The 25,683-nt window shown below is 46.1% G+C and overlaps 2 protein-coding genes across 3 annotated transcripts in view; one reads left to right on the forward strand and one right to left on the reverse strand.

Moving 5' to 3' along the window:
* Nucleotides 1-8,366: 8,366 nt before the first annotated feature.
* On the reverse strand, nt 8,367-12,216 carry sdf2 (stromal cell-derived factor 2). The gene is made up of 3 exons (XM_046316705.1): nt 11,991-12,216; nt 11,627-11,823; nt 8,367-8,751 (listed from the first exon to the last, which is right to left on the reverse strand). Exons 1-3 carry the CDS (start codon nt 12,163-12,165, stop codon nt 8,449-8,451), a joined length of 675 nt encoding a protein of 224 aa, XP_046172661.1. The 5' UTR covers nt 12,166-12,216; the 3' UTR covers nt 8,367-8,448.
* Nucleotides 12,217-12,471: 255 nt separating this feature from the next.
* The window catches only part of supt6h (SPT6 homolog, histone chaperone and transcription elongation factor), a 50,075-nt gene continuing 36,863 nt past the window's right edge, over nt 12,472-25,683 (forward strand). For both annotated transcript variants that reach the window (XR_006833813.1, XM_046316703.1), the window contains exons 1-15: nt 12,472-12,612; nt 13,355-13,462; nt 13,628-13,798; nt 14,180-14,253; nt 14,760-14,961; nt 15,105-15,186; nt 16,402-16,660; nt 16,765-16,866; nt 19,253-19,366; nt 20,386-20,475; nt 20,648-20,790; nt 23,058-23,209; nt 23,484-23,594; nt 24,033-24,162; nt 25,269-25,419. Coding sequence is in view for 1 of the 2 variants with exons in the window: in XM_046316703.1 (XP_046172659.1) it covers nt 13,366-13,462; nt 13,628-13,798; nt 14,180-14,253; nt 14,760-14,961; nt 15,105-15,186; nt 16,402-16,660; nt 16,765-16,866; nt 19,253-19,366; nt 20,386-20,475; nt 20,648-20,790; nt 23,058-23,209; nt 23,484-23,594; nt 24,033-24,162; nt 25,269-25,419 (1,878 nt within the window). In the remaining variant the exon portion in view is untranslated. The remainder of the gene's footprint in view (nt 12,613-13,354; nt 13,463-13,627; nt 13,799-14,179; nt 14,254-14,759; nt 14,962-15,104; nt 15,187-16,401; nt 16,661-16,764; nt 16,867-19,252; nt 19,367-20,385; nt 20,476-20,647; nt 20,791-23,057; nt 23,210-23,483; nt 23,595-24,032; nt 24,163-25,268; nt 25,420-25,683) is intronic.

The following is a 25,683-nucleotide window of genomic DNA, read 5'->3' on the forward strand; positions in this document are numbered from 1 at the left end:
TGCAATAAAATCTTTTTTTATATATATAGAAACAAAAAAAAAACAGTTCTGTTTTTCCAGGGAATGAATAGACCACTTCCCAATTGTCATGTTTTACGTGTGTTTCATAACTTGGCCACTGTGTGGCAGCAGAGGGCTGCATCTGACAGAGCTATAGATAAATTAACCATTATACTGTACCTGTTTCAAGCCGCGTTTACACGTTGCACTAACATGTGAGTTTAGTGATCTGATAAATATGATTCAATTACTATCTAATTAAAGTTTGCGAAGTCTACATGTTGTATTAAAATAGCTGTGTTTACACAGCCAAACCAATTCAGATCTTTTTTTTGACTAATTGTTATTTTGACCAATCAGATCTGAAAAAGATCTGATGTGATTGAGCAAAAGACCAATTAGTGGAAAAAATATCAGAACTGGGCTGCTGTGTAAAAGTAGTTTGCAATTTATTTGACAGATATTCTTTCAAAATAATATGAATTTATGTATGTATCAATGGTGCTACCTATCAATGATTTAAGAGGCCGCTATAAATTATGATTTAAATGCTTTGAACATCCAGATCTATTTACAGTTGCTTGATATCCAGACACAATGTGTTCCTGACTACCTTTGGAGGAGGTCAGGAAGATCTGATCACAATCAGATCACAAAGCGTCTTGGAATCGTCGACACCTGTCTTCATATGTGGGCACTAGCAGAATGTGGACACAATCAGGACAAAGGGCACCAGGTATAAACGGGGCTTAAGTGTTGTGTGGAAAGGCTATGTTAGGACAGAAGCTCACTCCTACCAGCTGTCATCTGGGCATTCTTCAGGAAGTATTCAGACCTCTTGAATTATTCCACATTTTGTTACGTTACACAGCCTTATTCTAAAATGGATTAAATTGTTTGTTTTTTTCCTCATCAATTTACACACGATATCCCATAATGACAAAGCAAAAATAGGTTTTTAGAATTTTTTGCAAATGTATTAAAAATGAAAAACCTGAAATATTATATTTACATAAGTATTCAGACCCTTTAGTCAGTACTTTGTTGAAGCACCTTTGCAGCGATTACAGCTTCAAGTCTTCTTGGATATGAGGCTACGAACTTGGCTCACTTGTATTTGGGGAATTTCCCCCATTCTTCTCTGCAGATCCTTTTAAGCTCTTTCAGGTTGGATGGGGAACATCGCTGCAGAACAATTTTTAGGTCTCTCCAGATCCGGTTCAAGTCCGGGCTCTGGCTGGGTCACTCAAGGACATTCAGAGACTTGCCCGAAGCCACTCCTGCATTGTCTTGGCTGTGTGCGTAGGGGTGTTGTCCTGCTGGAAGGTGAATATTCGCCACAGTCTGATGTCCTGAGCTCTCTGGAGCAGGTTTTCATCAAGGATCTCTCTGTACTTTACTCCGTTCATCTTTCCCTTTGATCCTGACTAGTCTCCCAGTCTCTTCCGCTGAAAAACATCCCCACAGCATGATGCTGCCACCACCATGCTTCACCGTAGGGATGGTAACAGGTTTCCTCCAGATGTGACACTTGGCATTATTTTATTTATTCTATTTTTTTTCACCTTTCTTTAACCAGGTGGGCTAGTTGAGAACAAGTTCTCATTTACAACTGCGACCTGGCCAAGATGAAGCAAAGCAGTTCGACACAAACAACAACACAGAGTTACACATGGAATAAACAAACATACAATCAATAATACAGTAGAAATATCTATATACAGCATGTGTACATGAGGAAGGATAAGAGAGGTAAGGCAATAAACAGGCCAATGGGTCAAGTAATTACAATATAGCAATTAAACACTGGAATGGTAGAATGTGCAGAAGATGAAGGTGCAAGTTGTGGTGTCTGGTTTCCTCCAGAGGTGGCGCTTGGCATTCGGAACAAGAGTTCATTCTTGGTTTCATCAGGCCAGAGAATCTTGTCCTTTAGGCAAACTCCAGCGGGTTGTCATAGACCTTTACTGAGGAGTGGCTTCAGTCTGGCCACTCTACCATAAAGGCCTGATTGGTGGAGTGCTGCAGGGATGATTGTCCTTCTGGAAGGTTCTCCCATCTCCACAGAGGAACTCTGGAGCTCCGTCAGAATGATGGAGGCCCCTGTGTTCTTGGGGACCTTCAATAATGCAGACATTTTTCGGTACCCTCCCGACGATCTGTGCCTCGGCACAATCCTGTCTCTGAGATTTCCTTCGACCTCATGGCTTGGTTTTTTCTCTAAGATGCACTGTCAACTGTTGGACCTTTATATAGACAGGTGTGTGGATCGCGACCAATCAATTGAATTTACCACAGGTGGACTCCAATCAAGTTGTAGAAACATCTCAAAGATAATCAATGGAAACAGGATGCACCTGTGGTCAATTTTGAGTCTCATAGAAAAGGGTCTGAATACTTATGTAAATAAAGTATGTATACTTTTTTTTTTAGAAACCCGTTTTCACTCATTTACTTTAAAAAAAATGTATCTGATATGGCTGACTTGTGGTTTCTACTGACAACTGAGATGTACCAACTATGGCATAAGAGAACAACAAGTGGATAAGAGGCGATCTGTAATTTGGATTAAGACAGTAATGAGCGAGCTAGGAAGGACATAGTCAATATAACTATTTGTTAAGCACTTTTGAAATGTACAGCTACAGAATTCTCCCTGTACAGTGTTCTCCCTGTACAGTGTTCTCCCTGCACAGTGTTCTCCCTGTACAGTGTTCTCCCTGTACAGTGTTCTCCCTGTACAGTGTTCTCCCTGTACAGTGTTCTCCCTGCACAGTGTTCTCCCTGTACTGTGTTCTCCCTGCACAGTGTTCTCCCTGTACAGTGTTCTCCCTGCACAGTGTTCTCCCTGTACAGTGTTCTCCCTGCACAGTGTTCTCCCTGTACAGTGTTCTCCCTGTACAGTGTTCTCCCTGTACAGACTTCTCCCTGTACAGTGTTCTCCCTGTACAGACTTCTCCCTGTACAGACTTCTCCCTGTACAGTGTTCTCCCTGTACAGACTTCTCCCTGTACAGTGTTCTCCCTGTACAGAGTTCTCCCTGTACAGAGTTCTCCCTGTACAGTGTTCTCCCTGTACAGACTTCTCCCTGTACAGACTTCTCCCTGTACAGTGTTCTCCCTGTACAGTGTTCTCCCTGTACAGTGTTTTCCCTGTACAGTGTTTTCTCTGTACAGTGTTTTCTCTGTACAGTGTTCTCCCTGTACAGTGTTTTCCCTGTACAGTGTTCTCCCTGTACAGTGTTTTCTCTGCACAGTGTTTTCCCTGTACAGTCTTTTCTCTGCAGTGTTTTCTCTGTAGTGTTTTCTCTGTACAGTGTTTTCCCTGTACAGAGTTCTCCCTGTACAGAATTCTCCCTGCACAGTGTTCTCCCTGTATAGTGTTTTTGCACGCCCAATTTTTCAGTTTTTGATTTGTTAAAAAAGTTAGAAATATCCAATAAATGTCGTTCCACTTCATGATTGTGTCCCACTTGTTGATTCTTCACAAAAAAATACAGTTTTATATCTTTGTTTGAAGCCTGAAATGTGGCAAAAGGTCGCAAAGTTCAAGGGGGCCGAATACTTTCGCAAGGCACTGTATATATATATATATACACACACAACCGTTCAAAAGTTTGGGGTCACTTAGAAATGTCCTTGTTTTTAAAAGGAAAGCACTGTTTTTGTCCATTAAAATAACATCAAATTGATCAGAAATACAGTGTAGACATTGTTAATGTTGTAAATGACTATTGAAGTTGGAAACAGATTTTTTAATGGAATATCTACATAGGCGTACAGAGGCCCATTATCAGCAGCCATCACTCCTGTGTTCCAATAGAATATCTACATAGGCGTACAGAGGCCCATTATCAGCAGCCATCACTCCTGTGTTCCAATAGAATATCTACATAGGCGTACAGAGGCCCATTATCAGCAGCCATCACTCCTGTGTTCCAATAGAATATCTACATAGGCCCATTATCAGCAGCCATCACTCCTGTGTTCCAATAGAATATCTACATAGGCGTACAGAGGCCCATTATCAGTAGCCATCACTCCTGTGTTCCAATAGAATATCTACATAGGCGTACAGAGGCCCATTATCAGCAGCCATCACTCCTGTGTTCCAATAGAATATCTACATAGGCCCATTATCAGCAGCCATCACTCCTGTGTTCCAATAGAATATCTACATAGGCGTACAGAGGCCCATTATCAGCAGCCATCACTCCTGTGTTCCAATAGAATATCTACATAGGCGTACAGAGGCCCATTATCAGCAGCCATCACTCCTGTGTTCCAATAGAATATCTACATAGGCCCATTATCAGCAGCCATCACTCCTGTGTTCCAATAGAATATCTACATAGGCGTACAGAGGCCCATTATCAGCAGCCATCACTCCTGTGTTCCAATAGAATATCTACATAGGCCCATTATCAGCAGCCATCACTCCTGTGTTCCAATAGAATATCTACATAGGCGTACAGAGGCCCATTATCAGCAGCCATCACTCCTGTGTTCCAATAGAATATCTACATAGGCGTACAGAGGCCCATTATCAGCAGCCATCACTCCTGTGTTCCAATAGAATATCTACATAGGCCCATTATCAGCAGCCATCACTCCTGTGTTCCAATAGAATATCTACATAGGCCCATTATCAGCAGCCATCACTCCTGTGTTCCAATAGAATATCTACATAGGCGTACAGAGGCCCATTATCAGCAGCCATCACTCCTGTGTTCCAATAGAATATCTACAGAGGCCCATTATCAGCAGCCATCACTCCTGTGTTCCAATAGAATATCTACATAGGCGTACAGAGGCCCATTATCAGCAGCCATCACTCCTGTGTTCCAATAGAATATCTACATAGGCGTACAGAGGCCCATTATCAGCAGCCATCACTCCTGTGTTCCAATAGAATATCTACATAGGCCCATTATCAGCAGCCATCACTCCTGTGTTCCAATAGAATATCTACATAGGCGTACAGAGGCCCATTATCAGCAGCCATCACTCCTGTGTTCCAATAGAATATCTACATAGGCCCATTATCAGCAGCCATCACTCCTGTGTTCCAATAGAATATCTACATAGGCGTACAGAGGCCCATTATCAGCAGCCATCACTCCTGTGTTCCAATAGAATATCTACATAGGCCCATTATCAGCAGCCATCACTCCTGTGTTCCAATAGAATATCTACATAGGCCCATTATGTTCTGTACACCTATGTAGATATTCTATTGGAACACAGGAGTGATGGCTGCTGATAATGGGCCTCTGTACGCCTATGTAGATATTCCATTAAAAAAATCTGTTTCCAACTACAATAGTCATTTACAACATTAACAATGTCTACACAGTATTTCTGATCAATTTGATGTTATTTTAATGGACATTTTTTTTTGCTTTTCTTTTAAAAACAAGGACATTTCTAAGTGACTCCAAACTTTTGAACAGTAGTGTGTGTGTGTGTGTATGTGTATAAATATATAAAAAAATATTTTTTGCAGGACCTAACATATCATACAGTAGTGCACATTTCCAGGGACCCGTTTTGGCTTGTGACATGAGCACTACTTTCAAACCTTCTGGCTGAAATTATACAAAATCTCTGGAGCATAACTTTAAGTGTTGTTATGTCTCTGTAATAAAAAGTATTAAGAGACATTGATGACGAGGGTAGAAATGTGAAGAGGGAAGCCCTTTTCTGATGTGACGATACAGACGAATTACATCATCAACCAAGGACAGACAGAGAACATAACACTGGTTAGCACAAAACATCCATTTAATCTGAGGTATCTATTACAATCATGTACAAGTCCTGTGGAAACGGAAACACTCACAGACAGCTGATAGAAAACACTTTGTAAGACCCACGTCAGACCAGACAGGCTGTAGCTGTCAACCCCTGGGACAATGACAGCGTGGCTGGGGGCAAATCCAATCATGTTAGTTCTAGAAGGTGAATTGAGAAATTCTAGACGCAAAAAGTGCCTTGCATTTTCAACGGGGGACATTCCTTTCCGTTCCTCAATTGGAATTATGATTCAGGTTCTGAATTTCCTGAATGGAATGTACTCCTACCACTGACTGTGACATAATACTGTAGAGGACAGAGAATTATGTTACTCTTCATGTTTCAGCTTAGTCAATAGAAGGGATATGTAATACTGTAGCGGACAGAGAATTATGTTACTCTTCATGTTTCAGCTTAGTCAATAGAAGGGATATGTAATACTGTAATGGACAGAGAATAATGGTACTCTTCATGTTTCAGCTTAGTCAATAGAAGGGATATGTAATACTGTAGTGGACAGAGAATTATGGTACTCTTCATGTTTCAGCTTAGTCAATAGAAGGGATATGTAATACTGTAGTGGACAGAGAATAATGGCACTCTTCATGTTTCAGCTTAGTCAATAGAAGGGATATGTAATACTGTAGTGGACAGAGAATTATGGTACTCTTCATGTTTCAGCTTAGTCAATAGAAGGGATATGTAAATACTGTATGGGACTTAAACTGAAATCAAGTCAAACAAAGAAACCCTACTTGTTCATGGTAAAGAAGAGAATTGTGGGGATAGGCGGTGTGCTAGGATTCAAATGTTCCTTTAAAACGGTTCAAACTGCTCCTCTTTATTGATACGACACTTGTTTGAATAGTAGAGGGACATCGATAATGTAGTAAAAGGCACCGTAACAAGGCTGGTTGTTTTTCATACGTTTGTATGATTTTTTTTTTTAAATAAACACTCTTCCCCACTGGCCTCCATTTAGCGTTTCTGCGCACAATCAACACAAACCTGCAGAATTGATATGGACCGTAGTCTGTTGTTGATCATATCAGGGGACCAATGAAGTCATATTTACCCTATTCTATAACCAGTCAGACACGGGGCGGCGCACCATCTTAGAGGCTCTAGCAAAATGGCTATGTAGCACCTCTGACATACAGAACAATACAATCACTAGCTGTTTTTGTTCTGGTGTCTCACATACCTTTACATGTCTATGTTGAAGTACCACGTTGGGAGGAGGTGTGTAGAGGGGAGAGTACCACGTTGGGAGGAGGTGTGTGGAGGGGAAATAGAAAATAGTATTTACTACATTTTGTAGCAGCATTCGTTTAGTGTATCAAATAGTCTCTGTTGATGAGGTCAGGTGACAGAGATTGGATTGGTCAAAGAGTTCTGTAGTTGTCCTGGCAACCCCCAGATTAGATCCACTGTGCGTGAGAGTGTCCTCAAAACAGAGGGAGTTGAGTAAGAGACAGGTAGAGACAACAGGGAAGAAAATGGTATATAGAGCCAGGTCAGGTTGATTGATAATCAAAACTATTGTGTAGAGGATGGCTGTAGTCAGTCTGTGTAGAGGATGGCCGTAGTCAGTCTCTGTGTGTGTAGAGGATGGCCGTAGTCAGTCTGTGTGTAGAGGATGGCAGTCTGTGTGTGGCCGTAGAGGATGGCCGTAGTCAGTCTGTGTGTAGTGGCTGTCAGTCTGTGTGTAGAGGATGGCTGTAGTCAGTCTGTGTGTAGAGGATGGCTGTAGTCAGTCTGTGTGTAGAGGATGGCTGTAGTCAGTCTGTGTGTAGAGGATGGCCGTAGTCAGTCTGTGCGTAGAGGATGGCTGTAGTCAGTCTGTGTGTAGAGGATGGCTGTAGTCAGTCTGTGTGTAGAGGATGGCTGTAGCCAGTCTGTGTAGAGGATGGCCGTAGCCAGTCTGTGTAGAGGATGGCCGTAGTCAGTCTGTGTGTAGAGGATGGCCGTAGTAGTCAGTCAGTCTGTCAGTCTGTGTAGAGGATGGCCGTAGTCAGTCTGTGTCAGTCTGTGTAGAGGATGGCTGTAGTCAGTCTGTGCGTAGAGGATGGCTGTAGTCAGTCTGTGTGTAGTCTGTGCGTAGAGGATGGCCGTAGTCAGTCTGTGCGTAGAGGATGGCTGTAGTCAGTCTGTGTGTAGAGGATGGCCGTAGTCAGTCTGTGTGTAGAGGATGGCCGTAGTCAGTCTGTGTGTAGAGGATGGCTGTAGTCAGTCTGTGCTTAGAGGATGGCTGTAGTCCGTCTGTGTGTAGAGGATGGCTGTAGTCAGTCTGTGTGTAGAGGATGGCTGTAGCCAGTCTGTGTAGAGGATGGCTGTAGTCCGTCTGTGCTTAGAGGATGGCTGTAGTCAGTCTGTGCTTAGAGGATGGCTGTAGTCCGTCTGTGTGTAGAGGATGGCTGTAGTCCGTCTGTATGTAGAGGATGGCTGTAGTCAGTCTGTGTGTAGAGGATGGCTGTAGTCAGTCTCTGTGTAGAGGATGGCTGTAGTCAGCCTGTGTGTAGAGGATGGCTGTAGTCAGTCTGTGTAGAGGATGGCTGTAGTCAGTCTGTGTAGAGGATGGCTGTAGTCAGCCTGTGTGTAGAGGATGGCTGTAGTCAGTCTGTGTGTAGAGGATGGCTGTAGTCTGATTGAATCAGAACTCTGTGTGTAGAGGATGGCTGTAGTCCTTGTTCCCTAGTGGGCTTTCACTGGGCTTCATATAAACCCCCTCCATGGCCCTCCACAGGCTGTGCTGGCTGGGGCCCATCATGGCGTGCACTTCCCTCTGCCCGTGGATGGGCCGGCCGTACTGCTCCCCCGTAATCGATAGCAACGCATCGGTGGAGGCGTGCTGGAAGCGGACAGCCTCCTCACGCTGCCACACCGCCCCTCCACACTGCACCGTCCACTCATCCAGGTGGTCCCCCTCGCCCTCCTCACCAAACGCACTCACCTCCTGAGAGAGGGGGGAGAGGGAGAGAGAGCACGGGGGAGGGAGAAAGAAAGAGGATCAGAGAAAGAATGAACAATTATACAATGATATATCTTTTTAGTATTGTAGTTAGTGATTGAGGGCAACAGAGAGCAGGGGTTCAATCCAGCATCAAGGACAACACACCCTACAACCTCCTTTGCCATAAAGGTCCAGACTAGAGGTCGACCGATTATGATTTTTCAACGTCGATGCCGATTATTGGAGAACCAAAAAAGCCGATACAGATTAAATCGGTCGATTTTTATTTATTTATTTGTAATAATGACAATTACAACAATACTGAATGAATAATTATTTTAACTTAATATAATACATCAATAAAATCAATTTAGCCTCAAGTAAAAATGTATTTTATTTTATTTATTTAACCAGGTAAGCTAGTTGAGAACAAGTTCTCATTTGCAACTGCGACCTGGCCAAGATAAAGCACAGCAGTTCGACACATACAACAACACAAGAGTTACACATGGAATAAACAAAACATACAGTCAATAATACAGTAGGAAAAAAGAAAACAATGTTTATATACAGTGAGTGCAAATTAGGTCAAATAAGGGAGTTAAGGCAATAAATAGGCCAAGGTGGCGAAGTAATTATAATATAGCAATTAAACACTGGAATGGTAGATGTGCAAAAGATGGACGTGCAAGTAGAGATACTGTGGTGCAAAAGGAGCTAAATAAATAAATACAGTATGGGGATGAGGTAGATAGATGGGCTGTATACAGATGGGCTATGAACAGGTGCAGTGATCTGTGAGCTGCTCTGACAGCTGGTTCTTAAAGCTAGTGAGGGAGATGGGAATCTCCAGCTTCAGTGATGTTTGCAGTTCGTTCCAGTCAGTGGCAGCAGAGAACTGGAAGGAAAGGTGACCAAAGGAGGAATTGGCTTTGGGGGTGACCAGTGAGATATACCTGCTGGAGCGCGTGTTACGAGTGGGTGCTGCTATGGTGACCAGCGAGCTGAGATACAGCGGGGCTTTACCTACCAGAGACTTGTAGATAACATGTAGCCAGTGGGTTTGGCGACGAGTATGAAGCGAGGGCCAGCCAACAAGAGCGTACAGGTCGCAGTGGTGGGTAGTATATGGGGTTTTGGTGACAAAACGGATGGCACTGTGATAGACTACATCCAGTTTGCTGAGTAGAGTGTTGGAGGCTATTTTATAGATGACATCGCCAATGTCACTGATGTCAAAATAATGAAACATGTTCTATTTGGTTTAAATAATGCAAAAACAAAGTGTTGGAGAAGAAAGTAAAACTGTAATATGTGCCATGTAAGAAAGCTAACGTTTAAGTTCCTTGCTCAGAACATGAGAACATATGAAAGCTGGTGGTTCCTTTTAACATGAGTCTTCAATATTCCCAGGTAAAAAGTTTTAAGTTGTAGTTATTATAGGACTATTTCACTCTATACCATTTGTATTTCATTAACCTTTGACAATTGGATGTTCTTATAGGCACTTTAGTATTGCCAGTGTAACAGTATAGCTTCCGTCCCTCTCCTCGCTCCTCCCTGGGCTCGAACCAGCAACACAACGACAACAGCCACCCTCGAAGCAGCGTTACCCATGCAGAGCAAGGGGAACAACTACTCCAAGTCTCAGAGCGAGTGACGTTTGAAATGCTATTAGCGCGCGCTAACTAGCTAGCCATTTCACTTCGGTTACACCAGCCTCATCTCGGGAGTTGATAGGCTTGAAGTCATAAACAGCACGATGCTTGACGCACAACGAAGAGCTGCTGGCGAAACGCATGAAAGTGCTGTTTGAATGAATGTTTACGGGCCTGCTTCTGCCTACCACCGCTCAGTCAGATACTTGTATGCTCAGTCAGATTATATGCAATGCAGGACATGTTAGATATTATCTAGTAATATCATCAACCATGTGTAGTTAACTAGTGATTATGATTGATTGTTTTTTTATAAGTTTAATGCTAGCTAGCAACTTACCTTGGCTTACTGCATTCGCGTAGCAGGCAGTCTCCTTGTGGAGTGCAACGAGAGAGAGGCAGGTCGTTATTGCGTTGGACTAGTTAACTGTAAGGTTGCAAGATTGGATCCCACGAGCTAACACGGTCAAAATCTGTCATTCTGCCCCTGAATGAGGTAGTTAACCCACCGTTCCTAGGCCGTCATTGAAAATAAGAATGTGTTCTCAACTGATTTGCCTAGATAAATAAAAAGGTATATATATAAAAATCAGAAATCTGTATTTTTGGGCGCCGATTTGCAGATTAAATTTTTTTATTTGTTAAATATTTTAATTGTATTTATTTAATATATATATATATAAATATATAAATATATATAAATAAAAATACAGCGCCCAAAAATACAGATTTCTGATTTTTATGAAAACTTGAAATGGGCCCTAATTAAAATCAGCCATTCCGATTAATCTGTCGACCACTAGTCCAGACCTCTTGTGAAACATGGTGCTACACTTATCTCCACACAGTGAGCCAGGCTAAAGTGCTTCAAAACAGAATAAACAAATATTGACATAGACTTTCACCCCAAATGACAGCCTATTCCCTATACCCTTCAAACTCAACTCCGGACCTCGAAGACAGTTCCATTGCCTTTTTTCATTGTTTCCCCTAACCAGGGACTGGTTTAAAATGGTCACACCAGTTGTGTGCAAAACAATAATCAGGTAGAACAGAAAACCAGCAGGCTCCTCTAGGGTACGAGTTGAGTACCACTGCGCTATACAGAGCACTATTTTTGACCAGAACCTTATGGGCCCTTTTAACTATAGCTATATGGGCCCTGGTCTAAATAGAGAATAGGGTTTCATTTGGGTCACACACATGATGTTTCCCTTGACCTGGTTGGAGGAAAGCGGAGAGGAGAAGTAGTGGCTGTGCAGGTTGCGTCCAGTGTTGACATGTGTGAGGCGGATGGTCTGACCACACTTAATAGGAGTCCCCCGGTGACACTGGGCCCCGCTGGTGCCCCGTACACTCCAGTAGCTGTTACTGTCCTCCACCGTGGTCACGCCTGTTACCGACTGCTGTCCGCTGCCTGGCAGGACAGACAGAGGCAAATACACCGTCAGGCAAACAGAAACATGAGTGAGAAGAGAGAGAATATAATCAAGTCAAGCTGTTTTTCCATTTCTCTGTATCCAAGCTATAGTTAGCTACTAGTAGACGCTGGCAGTTGGCTAGATAGCAAGAATCAAGACTCACCGGAGCCGTAGCGCACGTCGTGAGAGTGCAGTCTGACATTGTGCTTTACATTTAACAGCTTTACAACCGAGCCGCAAGTCACAAAGCTCAGTTCCGTCCCGAGCGATAGCCCAAATAAACATGTCAATAAGAAAGCGCTCAATAAAAAGTGTGAATGACCAGTACAGTTATCCATTACCACTCAACTCCACGATGTTCATTAGTTTCTGCTACGTCATGGAAATGGTACCGTGGGAGGAGGGCGCCCCCTGCTGGCGCGGATGACTCATTTTAGATTAAAAGTAATGTGGCATTTGCGGATTTTGTGATACATGTGAAGTACTTATGAGTCTACTTCGTTTTGTTTTTACGTTGAAATCATAACTTAGTTCGTTATTTTCCTTCTTTTTTTTGTATCGCTGCGGAACGTGGTCGCAGGACTCGACGTTATGATTATTGTCCACCAGGGGGAGTGGTTGGGCTCCACGAGAACAAACGGAGTCGGAAGTTTCCTCACCACCGGAATCCAACACGCCGCTATTCATCAGCCATTTGTATTATCACAAGCTTGCGCGAAGATATAGCATAGCGACATATCCTTCTACATTTCAAGGATTTAGGTCAAGTATCGTCGCAGGGAGAAGTAAGTTATTGTAACAAAATGTGTTTGGTGTCCAGTGAAATAATCCCGCGCCAACAACATGGGAACAATAGCATTGACTGGTGTCCTCCTGGATAAGTTAACTAACTACAGGGGCCTTGTTGTTGTCTCCCAGTATCTTGATTTTTTAGCAACAAAACATATTGCTCACTGAAGTCAAGGATACACAATTCAGAGTTCATTATCAACGCGTCTTGGTAATATAACAACTGAAAGTCGCCACATGGTTAACGAAAACCCTTCACGTTTAACTTCGCGAGCTAATGTGTTTGCTAGCCAGTTAGCATGGGTATATTGCTAATTAGCTACTGAGATACGAAGTTCAAAACTAAGAAATAGCAAAGTTAGCTAGTTATGTAAGCATCCTATAAAGCCGCAGAGATGGTTGGCTAGAAAAACCAAGCATCCCAGCGCAACATTGGTTTCTTAATATATAATTATAACCGTACCTAAGCGTTAACTAGCTAGGTACTGTAGCATCTAAATGTGTCTTTTTCTGTTCACTGGTGTTTTGTTGTGCGTGAGACGTCCATCATCTGCGTGAATGTGTTGTTTTACGGTTCTCAATCCGTCCACGATTCTCTATTCTGAACCTTGTTATGCGGGATCGAGTGCATTACTAGCTTTCCTGGTTTGGTGCATTTTATTAAAACTGACAGCAGGACTGTTAAAGCAACTCTGAGACTAATATTTTCTGATACAAATTATCTGTGTGTGTGTCCAGGCCTTGCAGACATGTCTGACTTCATCGATAGCGAGGCTGAGGAGTCGGAGGAGGAGTTTGAAGAGAAAGACCTGAAGCCTAAAAAGACCCAGGCGTTTATGGATGATGGTGAGCACATGATTACAATGTACTGATTTCGTATGGATTCGTTAGAAGGTGTGAGTGTGATGCATGAATGTCTCTCTGCCCTTGCAATTCCTATATCATGTCTTCATCAGTGTGTTTAGTTTATGGGCAAATGTTTGCATGTGTGTTTAATTCTTCCTCCAACAGAGGAAGAGGAGGAAGAGTTAAACACAGAGGACCAGGATGAGCACGGGAACCTGATGGGGCTCATCGACGATGATGTGGATGAAGATGAGGAAGAGGAAGAGAAGAAAAGCGGAGGAGCAGGCAGCGGCAGCGACTCAGAGGATGAAGTCAGACACAGACGCAAGAAACGCAGTAAGTTTGGGCTTCAGGGCTGTGAGATTTCATTCCCCCAAAATTGACAGTCTTGCCTAGTAGATAAATGAAATAAATTTTATGTAAACTAATTTCTTCCCTGTCACACTTTTCCCTCTAACTCTCCTTTCCTACCTCACCCGCCTTTCTATCTCGCTCCTCCCTCCCTTCTCACTCCTTTCCTCCCTCACCCTCTTTTCCACCTCTCTCTCACTCCCTTCCTCCCTCACCCTCTTTCCCCCTCTCTCTCACTCCCTTCCTCCCTCGCCCTCTTTCCCCCTCTCTCTCACTCCCTTCCTCCCTCACCCTCTTTCCCCCTCTCTCTCACTCCCTTCCTCCCTCAACCTCTTTCCCCCTCTCTCTCACTCCCTTCCTCCCCAGACTATGATGACTACCTGGATGATGATGATCTGGACCTCATTGAGGAGAACTTGGGAGTCAAAGTCAAGAGGAGGGTAAGCAGTCCCTTCCTGTCTGGGTTAGGGTTAGCAGTCACTTCCTGTCTGGGTTAGGGTTAGCAGTCACTTCCTGTCTGGGTTAGGGTTAGCAGTCACTTCCTGTCTGGGTTAGGGTTAGCAGTCCCTTCCTGTCTGGGTTAGGGTTAGCAGTCCCTTCCTGTCTGGGTTAGGGTTAGCAGTCCCTTCCTGTCTGGGTTAGGGTTAGCAGTCCCTTCCTGTCTGGGTTAGGGTTAGCAGTCCCTTCCTGTCTGGGTTAGGGTAAGCAATCACTTTAATTATAATCATGTAATTGTTATCAAAAAGGCTAAATTGATCCTATATCAGCACTCCTACACTGAGATGCTTTGTGATTGAAATGAGTCGTGATAATGTATTCAAGTATCATATAAATGCATAACCTGAAATGGGCCTCAGTTTAAACATCTTTCCCCCTCCTCGCTATCCTCTATGAGGACATGAACCCCAGTTTAAACGTCTCTCTCCGTCCTCTGTTGTCCTGACAGAAGAAGAAGTATGACCGTGTGAAGACTATGGATGATGATGAAGATGACGAGAAGGACCAGATCGCAGACGAGATCTTCCACAGAGGAGATGACGAGGACGGAGAGGGGGAGCTGGAGGAGGGAGAGACAGTCGACCCGCCTCTACGTCGCCATGGTGAACGCCTCGACGAAGAAGAGGAAGAGGAGGGAGAGGAGGAGTCGGGTACTTTTGATGATAATGTTTCACATTTAATATCTGAAATACTTTTTGAGAAACTCAGTTCTATATATGCAAATATAAACATATTACAGGACAAAAAAATTGTCTGAAAACTTCCTGGCTCTGATAATCACGTATTTCCTCAGATATTGATGACTTCATCGTGGACGACGATGGCCAGCCTATCACCAAGAGGAGAAGCAAGAAGTTCTCAGGATACACAGATGCGTGAGTGTTCACTCACCACCTCAGGGTTTGGGATAGTGTTCACCTCCTCGGGGTTAGGGATAGTGTTCATCTCCTCCTCAGGGTTAGGGATAGTGTTCACCTCCTCAGGGTTAGGGATAGTGTTCACCTCCTCAGGGTTTGGGATAGTGTTCACCTCCTCCTCAGGGTTAGGGATAGTGTTCACCTCCTCAGGGTTTGGGATAGTGTTCACCTCCTCCTCAGGGTTAGGGATAGTGTTCACCTCCTCCTCAGGGTTAGGGATAGTGTTCACCTCCTCGGGGTTAGGGATAGTGTTCACTTCCTCAGGGTTAGGGATAGTGTTCATCTCCTCCTCAGGGTTAGGGATAGTGTTCATCTCCTCCTCAGGGTTAGGGATAGTGTTCATCTCCTCCTCAGGGTTAGGGATAGTGTTCATCTCCTCCTCAGGGTTAGGGATAGTGTTCATCTCCTCCTCAGGGTTAGGGATAGTGTTCATCTCCTCCTCAGGGTTAGGGATAGTGTTCATCTCCTCCTCAGGGTTAGGGATAGTGTTCATCTCCTCCTCAGGGTTAGGGATAGTGTTCATCTCCTCCTCAGGGTTAGGGATAGTGTTCATCTCCTCCTCGGGGTTAGGGATAGTGTTCATCTCCTCCTCGGGGTTAGGGATAGTGTTCATCTCCTCCTCGGGGTTAGGGATAGTGTTCATCTCCTCCTCGGGGTTAGGGATAGTGTTCATCTCCTCCTCAGGGTTAGGGATAGTGTTCATCTCCTCCTCGGGGTTAGGGATAGTGTTCATCTCCTCCTCAGGGTTAGGGATAGTGTTCATCTCCTCCTCAGGGTTAGGGATAGTGTTCATCTCCTCCTCGGGGTTAGGGATAGTGTTCACCTCCTCCTCGGGGTTAGGGATAGTGTTCACCTCCTCCTCAGGGTTAGGGATAGTGTTCACCTCCTCCTCAGGGTTAGGGATAGTGTTCACCTCCTCCTCAGGGTTAGGGATAGTGTTCACCTCCTCCTCAGGGTTAGGGATAGTGTTCACCTCCTCCTCAGGGTTAGGGATAGTGTTCACCTCCTCCTCAGGGTTAGGGATAGTGTTCACCTCCTCCTCAGGGTTAGTGTGGACAGAACTGTATACGATCCCATCCATCCTAGTGGTTTCCTTCCAGGTAATGCTGAACAACCATTGAGAGCAGAATGTTTTCACATGTGTCCCCTCTGTTCCTCTGTCCCCGTCTACAGAGCCCTCCAGGAAGCTCAGGAGATCTTCGGGGGCGACTTTGACTTTGCGGAGTTCGACGCCGACGGTGCTTATGAACAGGGTGAGGAAGAGGAGGAGGACCAGGATGAAGAGGGCTGGGACCGGCCCAAGAAGCCAACGAAGAGGAGGGTGGGGAGGAAGAGCATCTTCGAGCTCTACGAGCCCAGCGAGCTGGAGAGTAGTCACATGACTGACCAGGACAACGAGATCCGCTCCACAGACATGCCAGAGAGGTTCCAGGTAGGGTTGTGTGTCTGTTTCACCCTCCTGTGTCCTTGAATCTAGTTGTGATATGTCAATGATGCCGTCTGCGTCTCACACTCCGTCCGTGCTCTGCCCCGTAGCTGCGCTCCATCCCAGTGAAGCCTGCTGAGGATGATGAGTTGGAGGAAGAGGCAGAGTGGATCTACAGAAACGCTTTCTCAACCCCCACCATCTCCATGCAGGTAGGAACCTCTGACTATACGCGCTGACTACACACACACACACTGACTACACACGCTGACTACACACACACTACAAACTGACTGTACACACACACACTACATACTCACTGTACACACACACACTACATACTCACTGTACACACACACTACATACTGACTGCACACACACACTACATACTGACTGCACACACACACACTACATACTGACTGCACACACACACACTACATACTGACTGCACACACACACACTACATACTGACTGCACACACACACACTACATACTGACTGCACACACACACACTACATACTGACTGCACACACACACTACATACTGACTGCACACACACACTACATACTGACTGTACACACACACACACACTACATACTGACTGTACACACACACACACTACATACTGACTGTACACACACACACTACATACTGACTGTACACACACACACACTACATACTGACTGTACACACACACACACTACATACTGACTGCACACACACACACTACATACTGACTGCACACACACACACTACATACTGACTGTACACACACACACTACATACTGACTGCACACACACACACACTACATACTGACTGCACACACACACACACTACATACTGACTGCACACACACACACACTACATACTGACTGCACACACACACACACACACACTACTACACACTGACTACACACACACACACTGACTACACACACACACTGACTACACACACACACACTGACTACACACACTACACACTGACTACACACACACACTGACTACACACACTACACACTGACTACCCATACACACATTGACTACGTACACACACTGACTCAGCCCACGCACCCCCGTCATTTCTATACAGGTTTGAGCCTCTGACCTGCTGTGAAGAGTGATTCCATATGAAACCAGGACAAAGAAGGAACATGAATTTAGGGGGTTTTCATGAAGTCGTAAAACACATGAGCAGCCCATTACCCTTACTATTATCATACAGCTGAAACACATGAGCAGCCCATTACCCTTACTATTATCATACAGCTGAAACACATGAGCAGCCCATTACCCTTACTATTATCATACAGCTGAAACACATGAGCAGCCCATTACCCTTACTATTAACATACAGCTGAAACACATGAACAGCCCATTACCCTTACTATTATCATACAGCTGGAACACATGAACAGCCCATTACCCTTACTATTATCATACAGCTGAAACACATGAACAGCCCATTACCCTTACTATTATCATACAGCTGGAACACATGAGCAGCCCATTACCCTTACTATTATCATACAGCTGGAACACATGAGCAGCCCATTACCCTTACTATTATCATACAGCTGAAACACATGAACAGCCCATTACCCTTACTATTATCATACAGCTGGAACACATGAGCAGCCCATTACCCTTACTATTATCATACAGCTGAAACACATGAACAGCCCATTACCCTTACTATTATCATACAGCTGGAACACATGAGCAGCCCATTACCCTTACTATTATCATACAGCTGAAACACATGAACAGCCCATTACCCTTACTATTATCATACCGCTGGAACACATGAGCAGCCCATTACCCTTACTATTATCATACAGCTGAAACACATGAACAGCCCATTACCCTTACTATTATCATACCGCTGGAACACATGAGCAGCCCATTACCCTTACTATTATCATACAGCTGAAACACATGAACAGCCCATTACCCTTACTATTATCATACAGCTGAAACACATGAGCAGCCCATTACCCTTACTATTATCATACCGCTGAAACACATGAGCAGTCCATTACCCTTACTATTATCATACCGCTGAAACACATGAGCAGCCCATTACCCTTACTATTATCATACAGCTGAAACACATGAACAGCCCATTACCCTTACTATTATCATACCGCTGAAACACATGAACAGCCCATTACCCTTACTATTATCATACAGCTGAAACACATGAACAGCCCATTACCCTTACTATTATCATACAGCTGAAACACATGAGCAGCCCATTACCCTTACTATTATCATACAGCTGAAACACATGAGCAGCCCATTACCCTTACTATTATCATACAGCTGAAACACATGAACAGCCCATTACCCTTACTATTATCATACAGCTGAAACACATGAGCAGCCCATTACCCTTACTATTATCATACAGCTGAAACACATGAACAGCCCATTACCCTTACTATTATCATACAGCTGAAACACATGAACAGCCCATTACCCTTACTATTATCATACAGCTGGAACACATGAACAGCTCAGCACAGACCAGACCTTCTCAGTCCACTGTCATACTATTTTTACTTTGTTTTTAAAACAACTGTTGTCTGTGTGTTCAGGAGAGTACAGATTACCTGGACAGAGGAGCCACCACTAACTTCAGCAGGAAGGGCCCCAGCACCATCGCCAAGATTAAGGAGGCCCTCAACTTCATGAGGAATCAGCATTTTGAGGTACACTGCCCTGATACTAACGCTGTGTGTAGTGGTTAAGGCTCTAACAGTGTGTGTGGTGGCTAAGGCTCTAACAGTGTGTGTGTGTGGTGGCTGAGGCTCTAACAGTGTGTGTGTGGTGGCTAAGGCTCTAACAGTGTGTGTGTGGTGGCTAAGGCTCTAACAGTGTGTGATGTGTGGGAGGCTCTAACAGTGTCTGAGGCTCTAACAGTGTGTTGTGTGTGGTGGCTGAGGCTCTATACAGTGTGTGTGTGTGGTGGCTGAGGCTCTAACAGTGTGTGTGTGGTGGCTGAGGCTCTAACAGTGTGTGTGTGTGGTGGCTGAGGCTCTAACAGTGTGTGTGTGTGGTGGCTGAGGCTCTAACAGTGTGTGTGTGTGGTGGCTGAGGCTCTAACAGTGTGTGTGTGTGGTGGCTGAGGCTCTAACAGTGTGTGTGTGTGGTGGCTGAGGCTCTAACAGTGTGTGTGTGTGTGGTGGCTGAGGCTCTAACAGTGTGTGTGTGTGGTGGCTGAGGCTCTAACAGTGTGTGTGTGTGGTGGCTGAGGCTCTAACAGTGTGTGTGTGTGGTGGCTGAGGCTCTAACAGTGTGTGTGTGTGGTGGCTGAGGCTCTAACAGTGTGTGTGTGTAGTGGCTGAGGCTCTAACAGTGTGTGTGTGTGGTGGCTGAGGCTCTAACAGTGTGTGTGTGTGGTGGCTGAGGCTCTAACAGTGTGTGTGTGTGGTGGCTAAGGCTCTAACAGTGTGTGTGTGTGGTGGCTAAGGCTCTAACAGTGTGTGTGTGTGTGTGTGGTGGCTAAGGCTCTAACAGTGTGTGTGTGTGTGTGTGGTGGCTAAGGCTCTAACAGTGTGTGTGTGTGTGGTGGCTAAGGCTCTAACAATGTGTGTGTGTGTGTGGTGGCTAAGGCTCTAACTGTGTGTGTGTGTGTGTGTGGTGGCTAAGGCTCTAACAGTGTGTGTGTGTGTGTGTGGTGGCTAAGGCTCTAACTGTGTGTGTGTGTCTCTCTCTCCGTCTCCTCCAGGTTCCATTCATCGCGTTCTACAGGAAGGAGTACGTAGAACCAGAGCTCAACATCAACGACCTGTGGAAGGTCTGGCAGTGGGACGAGAAGGTAAAGAATGACCTTTGACATGTGACATAAGACCACGAGGCTCACACACCTCTGCGTTTACCACCCAGTAACCTTTACAGTTGATACAACCTAAAAGCAATCTCAAAGCCTCGTTCCATTGTTGATTCTCCTCGTATTGACCCACTTCCTGTCCCTCGACCCCTGACCTCAGTGGTGCCAGCTGAAGAGCAGGAAGCAGAACCTGACACGTCTGTTCCGGAGGATGCAGGGGTACCAGTATGAGCAGATCTCTGCCGACCCCGACAAGCCCCTGGCTGACGGCATCAGGCCCCTGGACACTGCTGATATGGAGAGGTACGGTTCCACACAGGGTCCGAGGACATAGAGGACTGCTTCCAAAATGGCACCCTACATAGTGCACTACTTTAGACCAGAGCCCTATGGAACCCTACACCCTACATTGTGCACTACTTTAGACCAGAACCCTATGGAACCCTACATAGTGCACTACTTTAGACCAGAGCCCTATGGAACCCTACCCCCTACATAGTGCACTACTTTAGACCAGAGCACTATGGAACCCTACATAGTGCACTACTTTAGACCAGAGCCCTATGGAACCCTACCCCCTACATTGTGCACTACTTTAGACCAGAACCCTACATAGTGCACTACTTTAGACCAGAATAAGTATCCATGGAGAGGTGGGTACGTCCCAACACAGGGCCGTAGGAGAACAGTGGTATTAAAATGGTCAATGGGACTCGTGATTGACAAGCTCAGTCCTGTACATTGTGTCAACTTTATAGCAACAGGTCTAAAAGGACAAATAAAGGAAGTTCAGGAATCATTTTTTGATGATGATGGCTTTCTCACAATGTGTGTTCAAGTGTTGTAATGCACTAAGGGCCAGTTTCCCGGATACAGATGAAGCATAGAGATGTGTTTTCTTCTCAGGGCTCAGTCTGTGTCTAGAAGGTCAAGACTTCCCATAACATGGTAGTACATCAAAGTTCAGAAGCCTCATAGCCCCATGCCAGGACCCATTTAGTAAAGTCCAGCTACTCTTACTGTTCCCCTCTCTAATCCTCTCCTCCTCTACCCCCTTTCTCCTCCTCTACCCCCTTTCTCCTCCTCTACCCCCTTTCTCCTCCTCCTCTACCCCCTTTCTCCTCCTCCTCTACCCCCTTTCTCCTCCTCCTCTACCCCCTTTCTCCTCCTCCTCTACCCCCTTTCTCCTCCTCCTCTACCCCCTTTCTCCTCCTCCTTCTACCCCCTTTCTCCTCCTCTTCTACCCCCTTTCTCCTCCTCCTCTGCCTCCTCCTCTACCCCCTTTCTCCCTCCTCCTCTACCGCCTCCTCCTCTTCCCCCTGCCTTCTCCTCTACCCCCTTCTCCCTCCTCTATCCCTCCTCTGCCTCCTCCTCTATCCCTCCTCCTCTGCCTCCTCCTCTATCCCTCCTCCTCTGCCTCCTCCTCTACCCCTTCTCCCTCTTCTACCCCCTCCTCTTCTACCCCCTGCCTTCTCCTCCTCTCCCTCTCCTCCTCTACCCCCTCCTCCTCTACCCCCTTCTCCCTCCTCTACCCCCTGCCTTCTCCTCCCCTCTCCTCCTCTACCCCCTGCCTTCTCCTCCCCTCTCCTCCTCTACCCCCTGCCTTCTCCTCCTCTACCCCCTGCCTTCTCCTCCTCTACCCCCTGCCTCCTCCTCTACCCCCTGCCTCCTCCTCTACCCCCTGCCTTCTCCTCCTCTACCCCCCTCCTCTACCCCCTTCTCCCTCCTCCTCTACCGCCTCCTCCTCTTCCCCCTGCCTTCTCTTCTACCCCCTTCTCCCTCCTCCTCTACCCCCTCCTCCTCTGCCTCCTCCTCTATCCCTCCTCCTCTGCCTCCTCCTCTACCCCCTCCTCCTCTACCCCCTGCCTTCTCCTCCTCTACCCCCTCCTCCTCTACCCCCTGCCTTCTCCTCCTCCTCCTACCCCCTCTCCCCCTCCTCTACCCTCTGCCTCCTATACCCCCTTCTCCCTCCTCCTCTACCGCTTCCTCCCTTCCCCCTCCTCTCTTCTACCCCCTTCTCCCTCCTCCTCTACCCCCTCCTCCTCTACCCCCTCCTCTACCCCCTGCCTTCTCCTCCTCTCTACCCCCTCCTCCTCTACCCCCTGCCTTCTTCTCCTCCTCTCCTCCTCTACCCCCTGCCTTCTCCTCCTCTCCCCTCTCCTCTACCCCCTGCCTACCCTCCTCTCCTCCTCTACCCCCTGCCTACTCCTCCTCTCCTCCTCTACCCCCTGCCTTCTCCTCCTCTCCTCCTCTACCCCCTGCCTTCTCCTCCTCTCTTCCTCTACCCCCTGCCTTCTCCTCCTCTCCCCCCTCCTCCTCTCCCCTCTCCTCCTCTACCCCCTGCTTTCTCCTCCTCTCCCCTCTCCTCCTCTACCCCTGGCTTCTCCTCCTCTCCCCTCTCCTCCTCTCCCCTCTCCTCCTCTCCCCCTCCTCCTCCTCTCCCCTCTCCTCCTCTACCCCCTGCCTTCTCCTCCTCCTCTCCCCTCTCCTCCTCTCCTCCTCCTCCCCCTCCTCCTCTACCCCCTCCTCCTCTCCTCCTCTCCCCTGTCCTCCTCCTCTACCCCCTGCAGACTTAAAGATGTCCAGTCCATAGATGAGCTGAGTGACGTGTATAGTCACTTCCTTCTGTACTATGGCCGAGACATCCCCAAGATGCAGAACGCAGCCAAAGCTGCCAGCAAGAAGAAGAAGAAGAAGAAGAAGATTGAGGTCAACGAGGAAGGTTGGAGGCCATGTGGACAATTATAACTGATTACTATAATAGTGAATAACTATATTGTTAACCCAGAAATGATTTGATAAGGAGATCAAAATGGCTGCCAAGAGGATTTCGGTGTTTCCTTATTTCTTTGAAACCCTGAGGCTAAAATATCAAAGCACGGTGTCGTTGTTGTATAAAGTAAAAAATAACCACCTTTTCAACAACCCTGTTTTCACTCTTTTTTTTTGTGTAATTTCCACCCTCTACACATCATGTCTTTTCCCATTCCTTTCAGGTGAGGAGGAAGAGGTGGAGGAAGAGGAGGAGGTGGAGGAAGAGAAGGGGCCGGACCTGAAGCTGGCATCTCGTAGAGACATGTACAGCATCTGTCAGAGCGCTGGGCTCGGTGAGTCACCTCTGACCTCTCGTCTGTTTATCTGTACGGAGTGGGACCTAAGCTTGACTTCATTGTGCTTGTGACTGCTGAAAGGGGCTTGACATGTGAAACGTGAAGAAAATATTCCCTGCTCTGCCTCAAGACATTACTTCTGGCAATCTGTCTCATCCTTTTCCAATTCTGCAGAGGCTGACGTGTTACATTATGAATGCACTGGGACATGTTAATGTCACGACGAATCAGGAACTAACAGCTTCTCTGTTAATGTCACGACGAATCAGGAACTAACAGCTTCTCTGTTAATGTCACGATGAATCAGGAACTAACAGCTTCTCTGTTAATGTCACGACGAATCAGGAACTAACAGCTTCTCTGTTAATGTCACGACGAATCAGGAACTAACAGCTTCTCTGTTTATTTTTCTCTCGCTCACACACACACACACAGATGGCCTGGCTAAGAAGTTTGGTCTGACTCCAGAGCAGTTTGGAGAGAATCTGAGAGACAGCTACCAGCGTCACGAGACAGAGCAGTTCCCTGCCGAGCCTGTGGAGTTGGCTAAAGACTACGTCTGCAGGTAACCACACACACAGAGCAGGGTAAAACGCTTAACGTAACCACACACACACACAGAGCAGGGTAAAACGCTTAACGTAACCACACACACACACAGAGCAGGGTAAAACGCTTAACGTAACGACACACACACACAGAGCAGGGTAAAACGCTTAACGTAACCACACACACACACAGAGCAGAGCAGGGTAACACACACACACAGAGCAGGGTAAAACGCTTAACAGTAACACACACACACACACACAGAGCAGGGTAACGTAACGACACACACACACACAGAAAACAGGGTAAAACGAGCAGGGTAAACGCTTAACGACACACACACACAGAGCAGGGTAAAAGCGGGTAAACGTAACGACACACACACACAGAGCAGGGTAAAACACAGAGCAGGGTAAACGCTAACGTTAACATAACGACACACACACACAGAGCAGGGTAAAACGCTTAACGTAACGTAATGACACACACACACACACAGACACACAACACACACACACAGAGCAGGGTAAAATGCTTAACGTAATGACACACACACACACACAGAGCAGGGTAAAACGCTTAACGTAATGACACACACACACACACAGAGCAGGGTAAAACGCTTAACGTAACCACACACACACAGAGCAGGGTAAAACGCTTAACGTAACCACACAGACACAGAGCAGGGTAAAACGCTTAACGTAATGACACACACACACACACAGAGCAGGGTAAACCGCTTAACGTAACCACACACACACAGAGCAGGGTAAACCGCTTAACGTAATGACACACACACACACACAGAGCAGGGTAAACCGCTTAACGTAATGACACACACACACACACACACAGAGCAGGGTAAAACGCTTAACGTAATGACACACACACACACACAGAGCAGGGTAAACCGCTTAACGTAATGACACACACACACAGAGCAGGGTAAAACGCTTAACGTAATGACACACACACACACACACACACACACACACACACACACACACACACACACACACACACAGAGCAGGGTAAAACGCTTAACTCTGTAGAGTTGGCCAAAGAATAAGTCTGCAGATATACACACGGACCCCCCTAGCTCTCCCTCTGTGTGTGTAGCCAGTTTAACAGCCCTGAGGTGGTGTTGGAGGGGACCCGTTATATGGTTGCGATGCAGATTGCCAGGGAGCCTCTGGTCAGACACGTCCTCAGACAGACGTTCCAGGAGAGAGCCAAGATCAACATCAAGCCCACCAAGAAGGGAAAGAAGGTACGGGAACCAAGACACTGCATTAACCGTGATCATGTTATTGATGGTAGGTAGGTAGACAGGACAGGCAGAGACAGGCTGTGTAATGTTATTGATGGTAGGTAGACAGAGACAGGCTGTGTAGTGTTATTGATGGTAGGTAGACAGAGACAGGCTGTGTAGTGTTATTGATGGTAGGTAGACAGAGACAGGCTGTGTAATGTTATTGATGGTAGGTAGACAGAGACAGGCTGTGTAGTGTTATTGATGGTAGGTAGACAGAGA

This window comes from Oncorhynchus gorbuscha, linkage group LG20 (genome assembly GCF_021184085.1).
Source record: "Oncorhynchus gorbuscha isolate QuinsamMale2020 ecotype Even-year linkage group LG20, OgorEven_v1.0, whole genome shotgun sequence".
NCBI lineage: Eukaryota > Metazoa > Chordata > Actinopteri > Salmoniformes > Salmonidae > Oncorhynchus > Oncorhynchus gorbuscha.

Excerpts from the sequence above, each read along its gene's own strand:
- sdf2 (XM_046316705.1), bottom strand. The coding sequence starts at position 12,165 with ATGGATAACTGTACTGGTCATTCACACTTTTTATTGAGCGCTTTCTTA. Across the intron at positions 11,824-11,990 it reads CGACGTGCGCTACGGCTCCG|GCAGCGGACAGCAGTCGGTA; the intron begins GTGAGTCTTGAT and ends CTGTCCTGCCAG. Across the intron at positions 8,752-11,626 it reads CTCCGCTTTCCTCCAACCAG|GAGGTGAGTGCGTTTGGTGA; the intron begins GTCAAGGGAAAC and ends CCCCTCTCTCAG.